Genomic DNA, 22,074 nt, shown 5'->3' with positions numbered 1-22,074 from the left:
GACTTTTCTCCTCGGATCGTGTCCCTCTCAGTAATACAGGCTGGATGTGAGGTCAGTGTCTAGGATGGTGTTGCAGTCACCAGATCATATGTATCAGCACAGATTCATTCCTGGACTAATTTCTCCTTCTTAACACGCTGAACTACATCACAATGCTAAAAAAAAATGTGTATAGATGTGTGAAGGTGACAAAAATATTTAAGACATCACCCCAGTATTTTTAATGCATTGACTGTAATTAGAGATTCTGGCATATTCTAGAAAGGCCGTACTGGGCCTCTGGCCATTAGGGGAGGCCGCCATGACAGGGAAACGTGCGACAATAGGGAGCTTATTAGGACTGCTGGGGGGTACAGGGTTAAAAGAAGTGAGGGGAGTGACGGAGTTTCTTGAATTTGAAAGGAGAAGGAGGGGTCGGGGGCAGGGGAGGGGGAGACTTTATAAAAGGGGGTGGCCACATTAGTGGGGCAACCATTTTGGGTACTCACCAGCCATAGACTGAAGCTCCCACCCACCCTCCCTTTATTGTCCATGGTTTAAAGTTTGTAAAAATCGGGTTATTAATTATGGGTTAGGGCTAGGTTTCTAGCTTTATGAAGGTACTTAGTTATAGTTAAGTATGGTAGAATATCTGTCGCGGCAGCGTGGCAGGGGGTGGTGATCCTCGAAGTTGGTGGAAGTGGAAAATGGCGGATTGATGGGGGGGGGATCTCAATAGGTCCTGGACTCCTTGGGGTGATTTTAAAATGGTCAATGGGGTACAGATAATCCCATGGAAGGGATTATTAGGGGAACCACAAACAGGTGTGCGGGTTTTGGCCTGGCGGGTGGAGTTTGCCTCCGAGCTGGTGCATAGCGGCTGGGGGTAAGGCAGATATAAGGCCAAAATAGGTGGGATGTTTGGCTGGAAAATGTTCTATATATGTTTCGGGCTTCGAGGATCATCCACTTCCGGGGTTTATTGTTCCATTATTGTTGTATGTTTAAATGTTAATAAACAGCTGCTGTGGCCAATTAATCCAACCTATTTGTCGTGTGTTTTAATAGGGTTATTCTGTTACTACAGATGAAGGGGGAGGCGGCTGTTATCTCGGGGGTGACATGAGGTGAGGTAAGCGGTTTTACACTAGAGCTCACAGGAGTCACGGATACCCGTTGTCATGCTTTGGCTGATAATAATATTCTTTATTTTTATATAGCGCTAACATATTCCGCAGATTAATGGATGGTCTTATTCTTACACTGCCAGAAGTACATTTATTAGCATTTCATGCTTCTCCTCAGTGCTGCAGACCCTTCCCTCTTGAGTTATCGACAAGCTTATCTAAGTTTACAGTTCACGTTATTCTTCTGTGCACTCTTGAGGGCAGGGAGAAGTACTGCAGCGCGCATGTGCCAGGAAAGGTCAACAAGCCCAGGTGCATGCGCACTACCGTACTGGTCAGGGCAGAAAAATACACCTCAGAAGGAGCGCGATGTTCGGGACACTGTGTGGATAAAGTAGGATGCGTCATCCACATGAAGCACAGAAGAAGGACGGCATCGAAAGAAGAAGGGAGGCAACGGACCAAGACAACAACGCCCACTGGATTGGACCACCAAGTAGGTGAGTATTATAAAAGGTGTTTTTCCTGTGTTTCAGACTGGATTGGGGGCTTGTCTACAGCTTATTAGGATGCTGATTATCTGGCCTGAAAGCTGGTAGCCTTATCTCATATGGGACAAACCTGGTGAGTTTTCGTTTTCTTGTATTTTTTCACTCTCCATGTTGGATACCTCGTGGATGATGATGTCCTAATTTACTTGTGGTGGATGTATGACACTCCGACTCTCTTATTTCTCTCTGTACCAATCAGTTAGATTTATAGAGTTTGTTGTTTTCTACACTTGTTTATTGATGGCAAAGATCTTCTCTACAAAGGGGGATCCTGGCAGTTGTAGGATAAATGGTCGGAGGGAAATGCAAGAGGGAGCTGCTCCGAAGATGACGGATGACCTTATAAATTATAATGCTGTGGCCATTGTTAGAAATACCATTAAAAACTGTGGAAAGAAAATTGAACTGCCCTAATTATACTGGATCGAAAGTGCCCCAATACAGGACAAACTTCCGGAGGCTTCCAGACTCCAAATAGCTGGTTCCCAACTTCTCTTCCCCATTCATGATGTCATTTCATAGGTAAATCAAACTTTAGAGTAAAGGTATCAACTATTTTTTCTACAGCAGTCCTACTGCTTGTTTCGTCTGTCATTGAAATAACTGCATTCTCTGGTAACATAATTCTCAATTTCTTGAGCATTCTTTTGCTTGAAAGCTTCATACAGAGGTCTATAAAACAAGCACTTCTTTAATAACCTTCTGTTGTCAACTCAGCCACTGAGGGGCGCTATCCCTGCCTTCCCAGTGCTGATCTTGTGACTCTGGTGCTCATATCCTGTGGTGTCACATTAACTTCCGGGCTTTTATAGAGGAGTGGCTTGCACTGGAAGGGGGTTGATAAGTTTTTAGTATTTTTTTTAACGGGCCATAAGTTGCTGAGGGTAAGATTGCTGGTGCCGCCACTGTTCCATAGGACAGGCTCTGGCAGAGGTCAAACTACATATTTTACAAATCGGTAAAAAGGCTCTTCTTAGCAATTTTTTAGGAGAATGTTTAGCCAAGGAGGACATAATTTAAATTAACTCAAATCTATGGTACATAGATGGGTGCACATCTACATACTGTTACTTCGGCATCCCTGCATGGCTCTTCCCCATCCCTCCTTCCCACCCAGCAAGGACGCTGACATGCTCACCACCATACTCACTCTTCTGCTGCACCTCCCGGGTTCCAAAACCTGTGTACACCGCGCAGGTCTCCTGGCAATGTGCTTAGGATGTGTGCATCGTATTTCTTAAAAGATTAGCGCTTGCACTCTGGAAGTTTCCACAGTCTATTCCTGGGAGGCATCATGTATTTAAGGAACCTTCCCCTTTAGGGAGGTGCTTGAGCAACTTTAGTTTCTAGCTTGTCTAGTTCTAGTTCTAGTCTATTTCATAGTCGGGTCCCCGTCCACTCTGAACCAGTATATATCAATTTGTATTATATTAATAAATTTGCAAAAATTTCTACATTTCTATTTTTTCAGTCAAAATGGGGTGCACAGTGTACATTAATGAGAAAAAAATGAATTTACCAAATGGCTGCAATGAAATTAAGACTGAAATATTTAAAGGGGGTCTGAATACTTTCCGTACCCACTGTATATATGTATATACAGTATATATAACTATAGAAACATATGTAAAGTGAGATGTCTCTATATACGTCTTATATATGTATTCTAAAATATATATACTATGAAACATATCAGAAAGAGAGAAGAGCTTTCTTACTATAGTTGTGCAGTGCTTGGTGCTGGGGTTTCTGACACTGATGTGATACTTTTCATCAGCAGTCAGAGCTTACAAGGAGGGGTTTGGGTGGACTTTTGTGTGAGGGTGATAGGTGCTGACTTACAGACCAGTGCAATGCATGATGGAACTTGTAGTAATAGAACACAGGAAGTCAGGAGAGAGAGGAAGTTGTCGATTTACCCATCCGAGCTGCAGCCAGCCACACGTACGTGCTGCTAGAGCGTGATAAAAGGTAATATTGCTAAAATAACATAGTGGATGTATTGAGAGCCACATAAAAACATGGTTTATGAAAAAAACACAGTTACGGTACTGTTCAACCTTTTTAATTTAAATGATTATGTCCAAAAAGGAAAGTTTATTTCATGGGTAGAGATGGGAGGACTCGTGGATGTTCGGGTCTGACAGGTTTGGTCAAACATCTATTTAATGTTTGGTTCAGGTACCAGAACAGTACCCGAACCTGGACCATCTGCATGACAGAACGCACAACATGGGCTACAATCTGCGGTAAGATCGTTACCGCCGGTCAGAGTGCTGCGGGTGCATGTTGTCAAATGTCATCGTGAGACCGCAGCCGTGACTGGCAGTAAACAGCTTACTACTTTAATCATCAGCCTATGCCTGCTGTCGCTGATAACAGAGAGCAGGCACTGCTGATGGGGGTAGTCATCAGCTGAAGCCTTTGCTCAAGGTAAAGAAAAAAAGTTAGAATAAATAAATATTAAAATCAAATCAAAAACACAGTTATACTTACCTTAATGCCTAATCCCTGAAGCCCTTGTAAGCTGTAAAAAGTAAACAAACAAAATAAAAAACAACATTATATTTATCTTAACACCTAATCACAGATGCCTGTCACCTGTAAAAGTGAAAAAATAATAATAAACTTCTATTTCCCTCACCTATCCACAATAATTCACATCAGCAGTGACTGCTCTATCCAACAGCCGGCTACACACTGACACCGGAATTGCCGTGAGAAAGTTGACAGGAGTTCATCAGTACATTCTCACGCAGCAGCTGGGCCATCAGTGAGTTCATCGGGGGTTCATCAGCTCATAACCCCCTATGAACTCACTGATGGCACTGCTGCTGTGTGAGAAAGTTCTCACTTAGGAGCTATTACACTCTTGTCAGTGTGTAGCTGGCTGCCGGTTAGAGCAGGGTAAGCTTTTTACCGCAATTCACAACTGGGCTCATGGTGACATCTCACATCTTGACTCCGCAGCATCGCCGTTCAGAGCCGCTGGTGTTTCTCGCCCTGTCACACAGATGACTGCATGAGAAACAGATGATTTTTGGAGTTCCGAAGCCGAACAGAAACTTGTACTTCCTGAAGAAGTCCGTGTTCTGGGTTGTGAAGGAAATGTGAAGGGTCCACACCTCGCCACCCCGCCTGATGTCAATATTACGTCAGCAGGATCGTGTGGTAAGGACTCCCCACTTGTACCAATGTGACATTCCACACTCCTTAGGGACATGTAAGGTCAGCTTAGCACAGTTTTACACAGACACCCCCCTGTCGACACGGGCCCAGGAAGGCACGGTGAGTGAGAGAAGGTGGCCCACACAGTCAAGGACATGGTGCCACACTCGCCCACAACCATAATAGATTGAGAGGCCCCTTTCACTAGCCCCAGTGAAACAGAACCTTATCAGCCAGGTAGTACTGCCACCAGTTCCTCTTTTGATATATGCCTGGTCCGTTAACAGGGTAATTTTGGGCTGGAAACCTGACCCAGTAGCATGTGAGATTAGGCCGAGAAACAGACGTGTGGATTCGTGGATCAAGATAAAAGAGTAGTCCAAGGTTAAATTCTGTATTTATTCGCCTTAAGGGCACACTAGACAATACACTATATACACACTGGTTATATACATATAATAGTCAGATATGCAAATACAATAGTGGTAGGACAAAGGGTACAAAAAGAACATATAGTCAGTTACCAGATAGACGAAAGGCCTGGCTTTCAGGGGAGGGGCTGCCACATGGAAGGCTTGTGTTCCCTTCAGTGTGTGACCTGTCCTCAAACAATGTCCTTGTGACCTCCCAGAGAAAAAATATTTAACCCTTTGGGTGCTTCAGGGCTGCCTGTGGGCAGGTTTTTACTTAGTTTCTCTGGATTAGACCAGGAAGATAAGACTGTGCCTACAGTCATGCCCTGTAGCACGGGCATCTCATTCACTGAAAACTTCTAACACTGATTATACAAGAACCACAAGACGGATATCTTCACCCCAGGTATCATTTCAATCAGTATAACAGCGCCAACCTGGCAGTGTCTGTAGTTTACTTAGCAAATTCCTGCTGACAGATTCTGTAACACCCCAGGCACACTCCGATCACAAGCGCGGGAATCGGGCACCGGGAGCCCGAGGCTGTGTTGTACTTCAAGTCCCACAGCAGAATCGGAAGGACAGAAGATTACAAGTCGTCTGTCCGCACCCACACCCGAAGGTGCTGCAACACAGAGCCCAGGCCATGATAGAGACCCTGTAAAAAGGCTCACTGTGCCCACCATATGGGTACTGTCCCAAGACAGGAGAGAGAGGACCTTGTAAGGGAGCCACAGGCAGCAGGGACTTCACAAAAGAGTGCTAGAATGAAGGCTTACAAACCTCACCTGGGAGAGGGATCAACCATTGCCTCCATTCCGGACGGACCACATCACCACCTGTTGCTGGTACCCTGGACTGTGGATACTACAACCAGTAAACCAGGTAAAGAGACAGTAACCCTGTGTCCTCCATTTATTTTCCGGCATTACACCATCCTTGCCAATCACACGGGAGCCCTGAGGGCCCAGTTTGACCTGTGGGAAGCGATGCCATCTTTGCTGCCGCTCCATCACCCCCAGAGGACCCCTTTAAGCAGCGTCGAGTACCACAGGTGGCGTCAAGAACTTTTATTATGTTTGCAAATCCCTTTAAAGATCATCCCTTTTACTTGGGAGCCCAGGCCCACGGACCGGGTCGCTGCCACCACGACCACCCTTTTAACGATGACTGGACCCAGTACCGAGTACCCCACGGCCCTGACGGGCATTCCAATTCCCTTTAAGATATTTTCTGAGATCTTTGCTGTCAGTAAGCCTACAGATAAACCAGAAGGGCAAGTTCAGCCTCTCCCTTTCTGGTAAAAGTGGATCACACCCATTTAGTATCAGCTAGAAAATTCTACTTTAATTTCTTCCTTCTGTTGTCAGCCATGGCATCTGCCGATCTAAGAAATGATCTGGAATGTTCCATCTGTCTGAGCCTTTATACAGACCCTATAAGCCTGAGATGTGGACACAACTTCTGTCGGGATTGTATTGGTCAGTTTGTGAACACACAGGACGAATCTGGAGTTTATTCCTGTCCTGAATGTAGGGAAGAGTTTCTGGATCGGCCGGCACTGAAGAGGAACATAACTCTGTGTAAAGTAGTGGAGAACTTCCTGTCTACTCAGCCAAGTCAAAAGGAGATCACCGGGATCTGCTGCACTTACTGTGTGGTCTCTCCTGTACCTGCTGTTAGATCCTGTCTGCTGTGCGAGGCTTCTCTGTGTGATAAACACCTGACAGTTCACAGCAAGGAAGCAGAACATGTCCTCACTGATCCCAGCACTTCCCTAGGGAACAAGAAATGTTCTGTCCATAAAAAAATCCTGGAATTTTACTGCACTGAGGATGATGCTTGTATCTGTGTGTCCTGCTCTCTGTTTGGAGAACACCAGGGACATAAGTTGCATCCTGTGCATAAAGCCTCTGAGAAGAAGAAGGAGAAACTGAGAAATGTTCTGCAGTATCTAATCAAAAAAAGAGAAGAGACTGAGGAAAAAGTCCAGAATCTGGAGGAGCACTGGAGAAAAGCTGAAGAAAAAGCATCTGGAGAAGCCGAGAGGGTCACTGCCCTGTTTATAGACATCAGGAGACGGGTAGACAACCTGGAGAAGAAGGTCCTGAGTGAGATCTCCTGGCGGGAAGAGCAGGAGTCACTGTCATTCTCTGATTTGATTCAGAAGCTGGAAATAAAGAAGGACGAGCTGTCCAGGAAGATGAGACACATTGAGGAGCTGTGTAACATGACGGATCCACTGACTGTCTTGCAGGAACCTGACAAGGGTGACTTTTGTGATCCTGAAGAGGAGGAGGGAGGTGATGAGGACACAGGAGGACATGATGGAGGTGATTGGGGTGCGGAGCTGATCTCACACATATCACACACATTATCTGATATGATAAGAGATATAAATGTGATCTTCTATGTTCAGGATCCTGCAGACATATTACTGGATGTAAACACGGCTGGCAATAATCTCCTTATATCAGACGACCTGAAAACTGCGACCTGGACCCTGATAACACAAAATTTTGCAGAGACAGAAAAGAGATTCCAATCCATAATGTAAAAAAGAGGACAGCGCCACAACGGTCAGTGATGAGAAAAAACTTACAGCTTTAATCTGCCAACTGCGGCGACGTTTCGGTATAAACCTTTATCAAGCACAGTGTGACACATGTTCCAACCACCATTATATATCCCAAGCACCACCCCTCATTAGAACAAAACACCAATAGGAGTATAGTACTACAATGACACAATACATCAGTACATCAAAATACATATAAATATACAAAAAATACTTGTACAAATACATAAACATTGACAATACAGCATCAGAAAAAGGCATACTAGTCCTGATCTCTAAAAATCCAACGAACTAACCTACAAAAATGCAAAAAAGATCGCCCTCAAACAGATGTAAACAAACGACATTCCTCCAATAGAACTATAGCATTCCCCGTAGTCAAGATACAAACCACCCCCCCAGGATGATGTCATAACGGCCGTAGTCCAATCAAATACTCCTCCACAAATCATGTGATCATGGTGATAGAAAAGATTGCTGCACAGATCCAGTCCATACATGGGAGAAGTCTCCATTGCGCATAACAGGATTAGTATCCAGGATATCGATCAGCTCCCAAACAGAATAACAGTAGTCCAATGCAAAATAACAGTAGTCCAATGCAAAATAACAGTAGTCCAATGCAAAATAACAGTAGTCCAATGCAAAATAACAGTAGTCCAATGGGATCCTTGTTTACATCAGTGTGGTCACAGGGGTAAGATGAATCCCTGCGCATGTTCAGTTAGTTCACAGCAAGCATACCCACTATATATGCCACAGGCAGCGTCCATAGCGATCCAGATAAATAGCGATATCCTGCAGACTCATCATATTCCGATAGCGTTCACCTATGCAGGCAAATGGGGGCAGCAGTCCATATGTGGCAGTTGTAGGTATGCTGCAGCTTGTCCATAGTGCACATTATCCCGGCCATATATAAATATATCAAATTCAGAACTAACAGTCTATGAAAATAAAAGTAAAACATCTCTACATTATTAGGCTCAAATAATGTCACCCAGGCCTGATTCAGAACACACCCTCAATGACAATATATCAAAGACCGCCCACAAGTGTACCTCCCCCATTGGAATCTACTTCAAAACATCAACATCATATATAGAGAAAAAAACCTTAAACTGATAACCTTTAATAGTGCAACAAACATGAAGGACCGAAGAGATCTATCATAATAGCCACACCGATATGTGCAAATAGCCCTCCTGGGGAGGAAATAAAAAGTCAGTAAACAAAAAATGCTTGACATTAAGGGAATCATTCATCATTAATATCCCCACACATAAAAATAGCTAGTTCAATGGGACAAACCCTCAATATTCTACCAGGGATTCCCAGCTAGTCTCCCATGCTGGTACTTGCCTAGCCTCAAGCTGCTTAGCATTTACAATCTGGCGAGGGCAGGCACATTCAGCCTAAAGTGGCCATATATACCATAAAGAAAATAAAAAAAGAAGAAAGAAAAACAGGAAAACAATAATGGTTAAAAACATTATACCAGAAGATTACTGTCAGAAATATTTAGCAGATACTAAAGGCAACAGCTCTGTTGGTACTCCAAATTTAACCCCCTAGGTGACAGGGTGTCGAGCTCAAAAATCCATCTTAATTCCCTCTTTTTTAAAAGGGCAACACGATCTCCCCCACGTCGCATCACTGGTACATCATCAATCACCCTGTACCTTAGTTGATTGACCGAATGTCCCTTATCGTGAAAGTGTCTCGGTACGGGCAGATCCAATAATTTGCTCCTAATCGTACTTTTGTGTTTGCTGATTCTTGCCTTGACCTCCATAGTGGTCTCCCCCACATAGAAGAGACCACACGGACAGGTCAAGACATACACCACAAAACTGCTCTTACATGTATACCGCCTCCTAATGTCGTATTTTTTACCAGTATAGGGGTGACAGAATGAAGCCCCCTTGAGCATGTTACCACAGCAAGCACATCCCAAACATGGAAAATTGCCAAGGCTCGGCTGACTCAATGTCATTTGTAAATCCCTTTTAGAACTTCCAATATCCGAAAGGACCAATTCATCCCTTAAATTTTTGTTCCTTCTGTATGAGAATAAGGGAGGTGCCTGAAACTCAACAACATTGGAGTGACCCTTATTCAGCAAAGACCAATATTTACGTATGATACCCGAGACCTTCGAACTCATACCATTATATGTACTCACAAATGGAATTCTTTTGTTAGGGTACCGTCACACATTGAAATTTTAATCGCTGCGACGGCACGATTCGTGACGTCGCAGCGTCGTATCATCATCGCTCCAGCGTCGTAGACTGCGGTCACACGTTGCAATCACGACGCTGGAGCGATGCCGAAGTCCCCAGGTAACCAGGGTAAACATCGGGTAACTAAGCGCAGGGCCGCGCTTAGTAACCCGATGTTTACCCTGGTTACCAGCGTAAACGTAAAAAAACAAACAGTACATACTCACCCATCGGTGTCCTTCAGGTCCCTTGCCGTCTGCTTCCTGCTCTGAGTGCAGCCGTACAGTGAGAGCAGATCGCAGCACCGCTGCGCTCTGCTCTCACTTTCCGGCCGGCACTCAGAGCAGGAAGCAGACGGCAAGGGACCTGAAGGACACCGACGGGTGAGTATGTTCGGTTTGTTTTTTTACGTTTACGCTTGTAACCAGGGTAAACATCGGGTTACTAAGCGCGGCCCTGCGCTTAGTTACCCGATGTTTACCCTGGTTACAAGCGAAGACATCGCTGGATCGCTGTCACACACAACGATCCAGCGATGTCAGCGGGTGATCAAGCGACGAAAGAAAGTTCCAAACGATCTGCTACGACGTACGATTCTCAGCAGGGTGTCTGATCGCAGTAGCGTGTCAGACACAGCGATATCGTAACGATATCGCTAGAACGTCACGAATCGTAACGTCGTAGCGATGGAAATTTCAATGTGTGACGGTACCCTTAGTCTCTACCCTATCCTTTGGGACCAAAAGATCCTCGCGTCTGGTATCCAAGGCCCGCTGTTTATATTTTACAAGGTCACCCCTGGGATAACCCCTTGTTAGAAATTTATGGCACATATCTTCCAGTCTATCATCAACAGAAGTTTCACAGGAAACAATCCTCCTCACTCTCAACAGCTGACTCCAAGGCAGGGACTCAACCATCCTGCGTGGATGTTCACTGGAAAAGTAGAGAAGATTGTTTCTATCCGTTTCTTTCACATACAAATCAGTATGTAAGCAACCACCAAGTTTGTAGACACAGGTATCCAGAAACTGGATCCTATCCTGAGAACATTCCATCGTAAAACCAAGACCAGGATGGATGTTATTCAGATAGACAAGAAAAGATTCCAACTCAACTCTATCCCCATCCCATACCAGGAAAATATCGTCGATGTAACGCCGCCAGCCCCTAACACAGCTCCAAAAACGGGAGCCATACACGTGTTCATCCTCCAGGACAGCCATATAGATATTAGCATAAGTGGGGGCCACATTGGACCCCATGGCTGTCCCGCGGCGCTGCAGGAAATAATCATCCCCAAAGAGAAAAAAATTCCTCTCCAGGATGAACTCCAACAGCGCCAGGATGAACCGTGTACAGCTCGGAGCCATGTCGGAGCCAGCAAGCGCCACACCGACTGCATATAGTCCCCTGGCATGCTCAATGGAGGTATAGAGGGAGGATACATCAAAGGAGACCAACCATGTGGAATTAACCACATGCAATCCTTCAAGGGATTTAATAAAATAAAAAGGGATTTACAAATGACATTGAGTCAGCCGAGCCTTGGCAATTTTCCATGTTTGGGATGTGCTTGCTGTGGTAACATGCTCAAGGGGGCTTCATTCTGTCACCCCTATACTGGTAAAAAATACGACATTAGGAGGCGGTATACATGTAAGAGCAGTTTTGTGGTGTATGTCTTGACCTGTCCGTGTGGTCTCTTCTATGTGGGGGAGACCACTATGGAGGTCAAGGCAAGAATCAGCAAACACAAAAGTACGATTAGGAGCAAATTATTGGATCTGCCCGTACCGAGACACTTTCACGATAAGGGACATTCGGTCAGTCAACTAAGGTACAGGGTGATTGATGATGTACCAGTGATGCGACGTGGGGGAGATCGTGTTGCCCTTTTAAAAAAGAGGGAATTAAGATGGATTTTTGAGCTCGACACCCTGTCACCTAGGGGGTTAAATTTGGAGTACCAACAGAGCTGTTGCCTTTAGTATCTGCTAAATATTTCTGACAGTAATCTTCTGGTATAATGTTTTTAACCATTATTGTTTTCCTGTTTTTCTTTCTTCTTTTTTTATTTTCTTTATGGTATATATGGCCACTTTAGGCTGAATGTGCCTGCCCTCGCCAGATTGTAAATGCTAAGCAGCTTGAGGCTAGGCAAGTACCAGCATGGGAGACTAGCTGGGAATCCCTGGTAGAATATTGAGGGTTTGTCCCATTGAACTAGCTATTTTTATGTGTGGGGATATTAATGATGAATGATTCCCTTAATGTCAAGCATTTTTTGTTTACTGACTTTTTATTTCCTCCCCAGGAGGGCTATTTGCACATATCGGTGTGGCTATTATGATAGATCTCTTCGGTCCTTCATGTTTGTTGCACTATTAAAGGTTATCAGTTTAAGGTTTTTTTCTCTATATATGATGTTGATGTTTTGAAGTAGATTCCAATGGGGGAGGTACACTTGTGGGCGGTCTTTGATATATTGTCATTGAGGGTGTGTTCTGAATCAGGCCTGGGTGACATTATTTGAGCCTAATAATGTAGAGATGTTTTACTTTTATTTTCATAGACTGTTAGTTCTGAATTTGATATATTTATATATGGCCGGGATAATGTGCACTATGGACAAGCTGCAGCATACCTACAACTGCCACATATGGACTGCTGCCCCCATTTTCCTGCATAGGTGAACGCTATCGGAATATGATGAGTCTGCAGGATATCGCTATTTATCTGGATCGCTATGGACGCTGCCTGTGGCATATATAGTGGGTATGCTTGCTGTGAACTAACTGAACATGCGCAGGGATTCATCTTACCCCTGTGACCACACTGATGTAAACAAGGATCCCATTGGACTACTGTTATTTTGCATTGGACTACTGTTATTTTGCATTGGACTACTGTTATTTTGCATTGGACTACTGTTATTTTGCATTGGACTACTGTTATTCTGTTTGGGAGCTGATCGATATCCTGGATACTAATCCTGTTATGCGCAATGGAGACTTCTCCCATGTATGGACTGGATCTGTGCAGCAATCTTTTCTATCACCATGATCACATGATTTGTGGAGGAGTATTTGATTGGACTACGGCCGTTATGACATCATCCTGGGGGGGTGGTTTGTATCTTGACTACGGGGAATGCTATAGTTCTATTGGAGGAATGTCGTTTGTTTACATCTGTTTGAGGGCGATCTTTTTTGCACTTTTGTAGGTTAGTTCGTTGGATTTTTAGAGATCAGGACTAGTATGCCTTTTTCTGATGCTGTATTGTCAATGTTTATGTATTTGTACAAGTATTTTTTGTATATTTATATGTATTTTGATGTACTGATGTATTGTGTCATTGTAGTACTATACTCCTATTGGTGTTTTGTTCTAATGAGGGGTGGTGCTTGGGATATATAATGGTGGTTGGAACATGTGTCACACTGTGCTTGATAAAGGTTTATACCGAAACGTCGCCGCAGTTGGCAGATTAAAGCTGTAAGTTTTTTCTCATCACTGACCGTTGTGGCGCTGTCCTCTTTTTTACATTATGGATTGGACTTTTTAGCTGGGCTGACCCCCTGGCAAGGACTTGCGTCCACAGGCCTAGGAAGGCTGTAAGGGACATAGGGTGCGGTTTAACCTATTTTTTGGATTTGTTTACGTTGTGGGTCTTGTTTTACCTGCACCCTACCCCCTTCTCAGTATGGATATGTGTGCTAGTACGAGTGGCAGTGAGCTAGCATCTGCCTGTTTTTAAAATACTGATGAAGATGCTGTTAGAATTATTGCAGATGCTGGAGTGGACAATTCGTTTCTGAACCAGCCTTCCCCTGAAATGTTGAAAAACAGATGGGAGATTGAAAGGAAGAAACTTATCTCATTGGAACTGCATGCTGGGACATTGGTGGAGTACTGCAGGGCGAAGAGAATCCCGAGGGGATTAAGGCCTAATCTAAGACCCACCCTAATGCCAAATAATGCCCAATTTTGTGCTAAATTTGAGGCTATTGGTAATAAGTATGCATTTGACATCATGCTGCTTAACATAGAGTTTTTAAAGAAGGAAATTGACTCTTTGAAAGTAAAGGTGGATGAGATTAAGAGTAGTCTCGTACCTTTGGTCTCAGCTGCGGATCTTGGTTTGATTGGTTCCAGGATTGATGAAAATCTTCTGAAATATCGGACCGGGTTGGAGGACACTAAGAGGTCCAAATGGTTTAGAGACCTTGAGGACTATAATAATGGAAGGATATACGGCTGGCAATTTAGGAACTCTTTGCCTAATAAAACGAAATTGGGTTCTGGGCGGTCCAGCAATCAGCCCAGGAGGTGGAAAAGACCTCAAAAACAACCAGCCCCACAGAAGTCGTTTGGGTTCACAGGCGGGGAGTCGGATTCCACTGATGATGGTGGTGCTGTAGGTACGAGCCCTGTCGGTTTTTTAGCCAAGGAAGGGGGATCTACACCCCAAGAAGGCGCAGTGGCCACAGAGGTGGTAGGAGGCATAAGAAAAGGGAACCAAGGCCTGACAACGAGATCCAAGGGGAGGACGAAATGAATGCTCCAGCTTCTTTGGTGGTAAATATATCTTCATTTTCTCTCTCGGATATTCAGATTAAACTTTTGTCTAAGGGGTTATCATTCTGCCCTACAAGTCGTACCAATTGGTTCGGTTTAGATAATGATTTGTTTGCTTTTTTTAGAAGGTTGAGACTGACACTGTTTTTTTCAGGGAAGGAGGGTTCTGTGTCCTCGGTTCCACAAGCAGGCCTCTCACTCAGCAAATTAGGTCTCTACAACAAGAGTGATTTTGTTCCTCCGGAGCATGACCCGGTTGTGGAGACCTTTTCTAAATTTGTTAAGGCTGATGTAGCCAAATTGAGGAAAAGTTGTTTTAAATCTAGTAGATCTAATCTATCATATGCTGAGCGTAAGGCTATTGGAGAATTGAGGAAGAACAAATCCATCACCATCAAGCCAGCCGATAAAGGCGGGGCGTTGGTGGTGATGGATACTCCACAATATGTTAGTGAAATAAGGTCTCAGCTTTCTGATGGTGATGTTTATGAAAAGCTACGAGTAAATCCCATTCAGGGATTCAAATCTGAATTAGAGGCAATTATTGATGAAGCCCTGAGTATGGGCATTATTGACACCAAATTGGCTGAGTTTTTGAAGGTTGATCATCCGGTGGTCCCTATACTGTATACGCTTCCTAAGATCCACAAGGATCTACGGAGACCCCCTGGCCGACCGATTGTGTCGGGCAGGGGGTCTCTTTGCAGTAAAGTGGCAATTTTTTTGGATCGGCTGTTGAGGGAGTTTGCTGTGTCTGCTCCCTCATATGTGAGGGACACTAGTGATTTTATTAAATCCCTTGAAGGATTGCATGTGGTTAATTCCACATGGTTGGTCTCCTTTGATGTATCCTCCCTCTATACCTCCATTGAGCATGCCAGGGGACTATATGCAGTCGGTGTGGCGCTTGCTGGCTCCGACATGGCTCCGAGCTGTACACGGTTCATCCTGGCGCTGTTGGAGTTCATCCTGGAGAGGAATTTTTTTCTCTTTGGGGATGATTATTTCCTGCAGCGCCGCGGGACAGCCATGGGGTCCAATGTGGCCCCCACTTATGCTAATATCTATATGGCTGTCCTGGAGGATGAACACGTGTATGGCTCCCGTTTTTGGAGCTGTGTTAGGGGCTGGCGGCGTTACATCGACGATATTTTCCTGGTATGGGATGGGGATAGAGTTGAGTTGGAATCTTTTCTTGTCTATCTGAATAACATCCATCCTGGTCTTGGTTTTACGATGGAATGTTCTCAGGATAGGATCCAGTTTCTGGATACCTGTGTCTACAAACTTGGTGGTTGCTTACATACTGATTTGCGTGTGAAAGAAACGGATAGAAACAATCTTCTCTACTTTTCCAGTGAACATCCACGCAGGATGGTTGAGTCCCTGCCTTGGAGTCAGCTGTTGAGAGTGAGGAGGATTGTTTCCTGTGAAACTTCTGTTGATGATAGACTGGAAGATATGTGCCATAAATTTCTAACAAAGGGTTATCCCAGGGGTGACCTTGTAAAATATAAACAGCGGGCCTTGGATACCAGACGCGAGGATCTTTTGGTCCCAAAGGATAGGGTAGAGACTAACAAAAGAATTCCATTTGTGAGTACATATAATGGTATGAGTTTGAAGGTCTCGGGTATCATACGTAAATATTGGTCTTTGCTGAATAAGGGTCACTCCAATGTTGTTGAGTTTCAGGCACCTCCCTTATTCTCATACAGAAGGAACAAAAATTTAAGGGATGAATTGGTCCTTTCGGATATTGGAAGTTCTAAAAGGGATTTACAAATGACATTGAGTCAGCCGAGCCTTGGCAATTTTCCATGTTTGGGATGTGCTTGCTGTGGTAACATGCTCAAGGGGGCTTCATTCTGTCACCCCTATACTGGTAAAAAATACGACATTAGGAGGCGGTATACATGTAAGAGCAGTTTTGTGGTGTATGTCTTGACCTGTCCGTGTGGTCTCTTCTATGTGGGGGAGACCACTATGGAGGTCAAGGCAAGAATCAGCAAACACAAAAGTACGATTAGGACCAAATTATTGGATCTGCCCGTACCGAGACACTTTCACGATAAGGGACATTCGGTCAATCAACTAAGGTACAGGGTGATTGATGATGTACCAGTGATGCGACGTGGGGGAGATCGTGTTGCCCTTTTAAAAAAGAGGGAATTAAGATGGATTTTTGAGCTCGACACCCTGTCACCTAGGGGGTTAAATTTGGAGTACCAACAGAGCTGTTGCCTTTAGTATCTGCTAAATATTTCTGACAGTAATCTTCTGGTATAATGTTTTTAACCATTATTGTTTTCCTGTTTTTCTTTCTTCTTTTTTTATTTTCTTTATGGTATATATGGCCACTTTAGGCTGAATGTGCCTGCCCTCGCCAGATTGTAAATGCTAAGCAGCTTGAGGCTAGGCAAGTACCAGCATGGGAGACTAGCTGGGAATCCCTGGTAGAATATTGAGGGTTTGTCCCATTGAACTAGCTATTTTTATGTGTGGGGATATTAATGATGAATGATTCCCTTAATGTCAAGCATTTTTTGTTTACTGACTTTTTATTTCCTCCCCAGGAGGGCTATTTGCACATATCGGTGTGGCTATTATGATAGATCTCTTCGGTCCTTCATGTTTGTTGCACTATTAAAGGTTATCAGTTTAAGGTTTTTTTCTCTATATATGATGTTGATGTTTTGAAGTAGATTCCAATGGGGGAGGTACACTTGTGGGCGGTCTTTGATATATTGTCATTGAGGGTGTGTTCTGAATCAGGCCTGGGTGACAGTATTTGAGTCTAATAATGTAGAGATGTTTTACTTTTATTTTCATAGACTGTTAGTTCTGAATTTGATATATTTATATATGGCCGGGATAATGTGCACTATGGACAAGCTGCAGCATACCTACAACTGCCACATATGGACTGCTGCCCCCATTTGCCTGCATAGGTGAACGCTATCGGAATATGATGAGTCTGCAGGATATCGCTATTTATCTGGATCGCTATGGACGCTGCCTGTGGCATATATAGTGGGTATGCTTGCTGTGAACTAACTGAACATGCGCAGGGATTCATCTTACCCCTGTGACCACACTGATGTAAACAAGGATCCCATTGGACTACTGTTATTTTGCATTGGACTACTGTTATTTTGCATTGGACTACTGTTATTCTGTTTGGGAGCTGATCGATATCCTGGATACTAATCCTGTTATGCGCAATGGAGACTTCTCCCATGTATGGACTGGATCTGTGCAGCAATCTTTTCTATCACCATGATCACATGATTTGTGGAGGAGTATTTGATTGGACTACGGCCGTTATGACATCATCCTGGGGGGGTGGTTTGTATCTTGACTACGGGGAATGCTATAGTTCTATTGGAGGAATGTCGTTTGTTTACATCTGTTTGAGGGCGATCTTTTTTGCATTTTTGTAGGTTAGTTCGTTGGATTTTTAGAGATCAGGACTAGTATGCCTTTTTCTGATGCTGTATTGTCAATGTTTATGTATTTGTACAAGTATTTTTTGTATATTTATATGTATTTTGATGTACTGATGTATTGTGTCATTGTAGTACTATACTCCTATTGGTGTTTTGTTCTAATGAGGGGTGGTGCTTGGGATATATAATGGTGGTTGGAACATGTGTCACACTGTGCTTGATAAAGGTTTATACCGAAACGTCGCCGCAGTTGGCAGATTAAAGCTGTAAGTTTTTTCTCATCACTGACCGTTGTGGCGCTGTCCTCTTTTTTACATTATGGATTGGACTTTTTAGCTGGGCTGACCCCCTGGCAAGGACTTGCGTCCACAGGCCTAGGAAGGCTGTAAGGGACATAGGGTGCGGTTTAACCTATTTTTTAGAAAAGAGATTCCAGTCTTATTCCCAGGTGATGAGCAATAATGAATTTTCCTGCGGTCGACATTACTGGGATGTGGAGATCAGTGGATCACAGTGTTGGAGGGTGGGGATGTGTTACCCCAGTATAGACAGGTGTGGGCCTCAGTCATTCATTGGAGATAATAACAAGTCCTGGTGTTTATATGGAGGGCTGGCATATAATAATCAATGTTCCGTCAAATATTATGGTAAGACATTCCAGTTACCTCACCAGATCTCCAGTGATAGATTCAGGATATATCTGGATTATGAGGCCGGACAGTTGTCCTTTTATGAGCTGTGTGACCCCATCAGACACTTACACACCTTCACTGCCGCCTTCTCCGAGCCCCTTCATGCTGTGTTATGTGTATTTGGAGGATGTTTAGATATATCAGGAGGCTCAACAGCTGTGAGGAACCATCAAGCTCGAAAAAAATCTACCCAAAGATTCAGAATTTAAGCAATCTGATTGGAGCCCCCTTCAGCCAGTTGGGTGCTGCTGTGAGAGAGGCAATAGCTCAGCCCTTCCTGTTTTCTCCAGGTTATCATGTTAGAGTTATGGACACCTTTGACATGTAAGAAATGTGTACATATGTTAGTGATTTCCATCATTTTCATTAGATTTCAGGCTGAAATATTCATTTAAAATGGATGAAAAAAAAAACAAAAAAAACAACATAAAGACTACACAAAATGTTAGAATGTATGTCTTAAAAATTGCTTTATTTTTAGAAAATCCTGAGAAATAGCACAAAATTCAAATCAATATTATTCACATTGAAGAGAGGTCAGACCTCAGGGCCTGGACCGTCATAGTGGTGAACACACAGAGCCGTCAGGTGAAACACAAAAATAGCAGGATCATAAAGGTTCACCGCTTTATACCGAAATAAACTGATCCCTAAATAAATGCTGAAATAGATAATACAGTTTCCAAAGCTTTGTAAATACAAGTGAAGAAATTACATTACTGCCCACATGATAATGGATGTGGAGACCCCATGTGTATAGCTGTCATGAGCGCTTCATCAGGAGCGCCGGATGCTGACAAATTCTGAGTCATAATTTTATTTTTTTATCAATTGCTAGTATTTTCATTGGTGTGATTTTTAAAATACGTTCCACTATTTCATTTCTTTTTTAAATCCAGATAATGTGAAGATCAACAATTTACAGTGTTATTAATTTTTTTACAGATTTTCTCATTTAAATAATGTGATAAAATAATTGTTTAGGCCTTTATAGATGTATCAGTACCAATTATGTATAGGTTTTTTATGCCTTACTGTTTTAGCCGACTAAAAACACTTTTTTTCCTGTATTCCGAGACCCCATGTCATCTTGTGTGCGCTTTCCTCCCAGTATGTTGCTTGTGTAATCTGTTCCTACCTATGATTTGGATGTTCCAATCCACAATCTGATCTGTGTATCCCACTCTCCGCTGCTATCAGTAAAGCCCCATGTACAATATATAGCTGAATTATTTTGCGGATGACATTTATCTCTCCTGAGACCTCCTTACACTGGGATGGACCAATTGCTCCTATGTTCCCTATGAAAAAGCCGCTGCCAGACTACTCTGGCAGCGGCTTATCTCCTAGAAAATAGCCAGAAAATAAAAATCAGCACCATAAATAAATACTAGTCGTTTTAAGAAATAAAACTTAGAATAAAAACAGTGAATAGATGCCCTGCAGTAAGTAAATAAATTGTAGTAATATATGTAAAAAAAAACCTAGGGTACTCAGTGGACACTATTTTGATTAAAAAATTCATAAAAGTCAACCCACCGCAACAAGGTGACCCAATCAGGATGGTGACCTATGTACTAGAAGTCCTCAAAATAGATGGATGCAGAGCGGGACAAAGATCTGACTGTGGGAAACTAAACACACAAGATGAGCAGCCCAACACTAATGTGTAATGTGGGGGAGGATGTGGTAAGAATATTATAAAAAGTCATCCCACCGCGACAAGGTGACCCAATCAGGATGGTGACCTATGTGCCTGAAGTCCTCAAAATAGATGGATGCCGAGCAGGACCCTGAGCTAACTGTGGGAAGCTAAATACACAAGATGAGCAGCCCAACACTAATGTAAAATGTGGGGGAGGATGTGGTAAGAATATTATAAAGCTCATATAAAAACAGTAAAGAGCAAAATATATGATGAAGCCCTTGTTGACTGGTTGTTTTACTGCATCTAAAAGCAAAAATGATAAATATCTGAAAAATAATTGATTACTAAAATTAATGACAGATTGTAAAATATAGGTTTAAAATGATAATCATTCAGATAGAAAGAAAATAATGTAAAAAAAACAGAAATAAAACGGGAGAACAAATATATGAAATAAACTGTAATCAGCCTTCATGGTCTTATAGTATTTTTAATTTCGTAAGATCCAAAGTACAAAATCCCGAGAGTCCAGAAGGTTTTTATGATTGTTTAGATTAGACTTTATCTGGGTTCTCAGTACCTGCATGTGACTCTATTAAAAAGATCTTTCCAGAAGACGGCGCTGTTGTTCCCGTGCAGCTCACATGATCATCTCCGAGACCACGTTTAGCCAATATTCTGTATACGTTCTGCGGGGAAAAAATGACCATCACTGGGGTGAGATTGATACTGAAGGCAAAAGAACAGTGTGGTCATACAACATATGTAAAAAAAAAGTTTTATGCATGTTTGATTTGTGTCGATGTGATTTTGGGGCAGTTCCCATACGTTCTGTAGACCGCACCAGCACTTAATAAAATAAATAACTGAACTTGATCAAAATTTTAAATTTTTTTTCTTATATTTAATTTTTAATTTTGTTTAATTTGTAATGGGGTAATAGCTTTACTATATATGTTGTATTTTTGCCCATTTTGGGGTTATTATATTCTACCGGGTGCTAAAATGTGCATTACATTAGATGTCCCACAAAGTATGTTACCAGCTTCATTTCATTATTCAGTAAAATCTTCCATGAGATGTTTAATATGTTCTTATAAAACTAATTTTTGAAACTTTAGATTTTTACATTTTCTTGCTGGTAACTTAATTCGTTCTGAGTCAGCGTCGGCCTATTATAGACAGATGAGATCAAATATTTGGGATTATTACTTTTCTCCAGGGTCGAGACGAGATATTTTGGTGTCCTATGAAGACAGATCAAGCAAGTAGGCCCGCCTTATACATCACCCAACCCACACAGATCGGTCAGAGAGATGTAGCAAGGTAACATTGGCAGCGTCGTCTACTATTATCCCTACTGCCCGAATTTGCCCTCCAGCGCCCTAACATAAGTTTCCACCTTTTACACCCAAAGATGCTTGCCATAGAAAAATTAATGGCGTGAATTAACATTTAGATCTGGGAATATTCTGACTTCGTAACTAGACTGCGAGTGTGGGGCTCCTGTGACACCGTTTCTATGTCAGTATTGGCCAGTACTCACATAAGAGATTTCATCAGATAGCTTAACTCGACTGCGGAGGCCAGGGCCGCCATCAGGGCATTACAGCCATTACTACAGTATGGGGCCCCGAAATTCCTAGTGCCAGCCCTGGCGGAG

General features: G+C 43.0%; 1 protein-coding gene across 1 annotated transcript in view; it reads left to right on the top strand.

Annotated features, from left to right (window-relative positions):
• Positions 1-21,687, top strand: part of LOC143776999 (E3 ubiquitin/ISG15 ligase TRIM25-like) — a 44,755-nt gene extending 23,068 nt beyond the window's left edge. The window contains exons 2-3 of the mRNA XM_077266885.1: positions 7,735-7,782; positions 18,507-21,687. Of these exons, the coding sequence (XP_077123000.1) occupies positions 7,735-7,782; positions 18,507-18,972 (514 nt within the window). The 3' untranslated portion in view covers positions 18,973-21,687. The remainder of the gene's footprint in view (positions 1-7,734; positions 7,783-18,506) is intronic.
• The last annotated feature ends 387 nt before the right edge of the window (positions 21,688-22,074 follow it).

The sequence above is a fragment of the Ranitomeya variabilis genome, chromosome 5, assembly GCF_051348905.1.
Source record: "Ranitomeya variabilis isolate aRanVar5 chromosome 5, aRanVar5.hap1, whole genome shotgun sequence".
NCBI classification, from domain to species: Eukaryota; Metazoa; Chordata; class Amphibia; order Anura; family Dendrobatidae; genus Ranitomeya; species Ranitomeya variabilis.
Note: the sequence above shows the minus strand (reverse complement) of the source record. Positions and strands in the feature narration are given on the sequence as shown.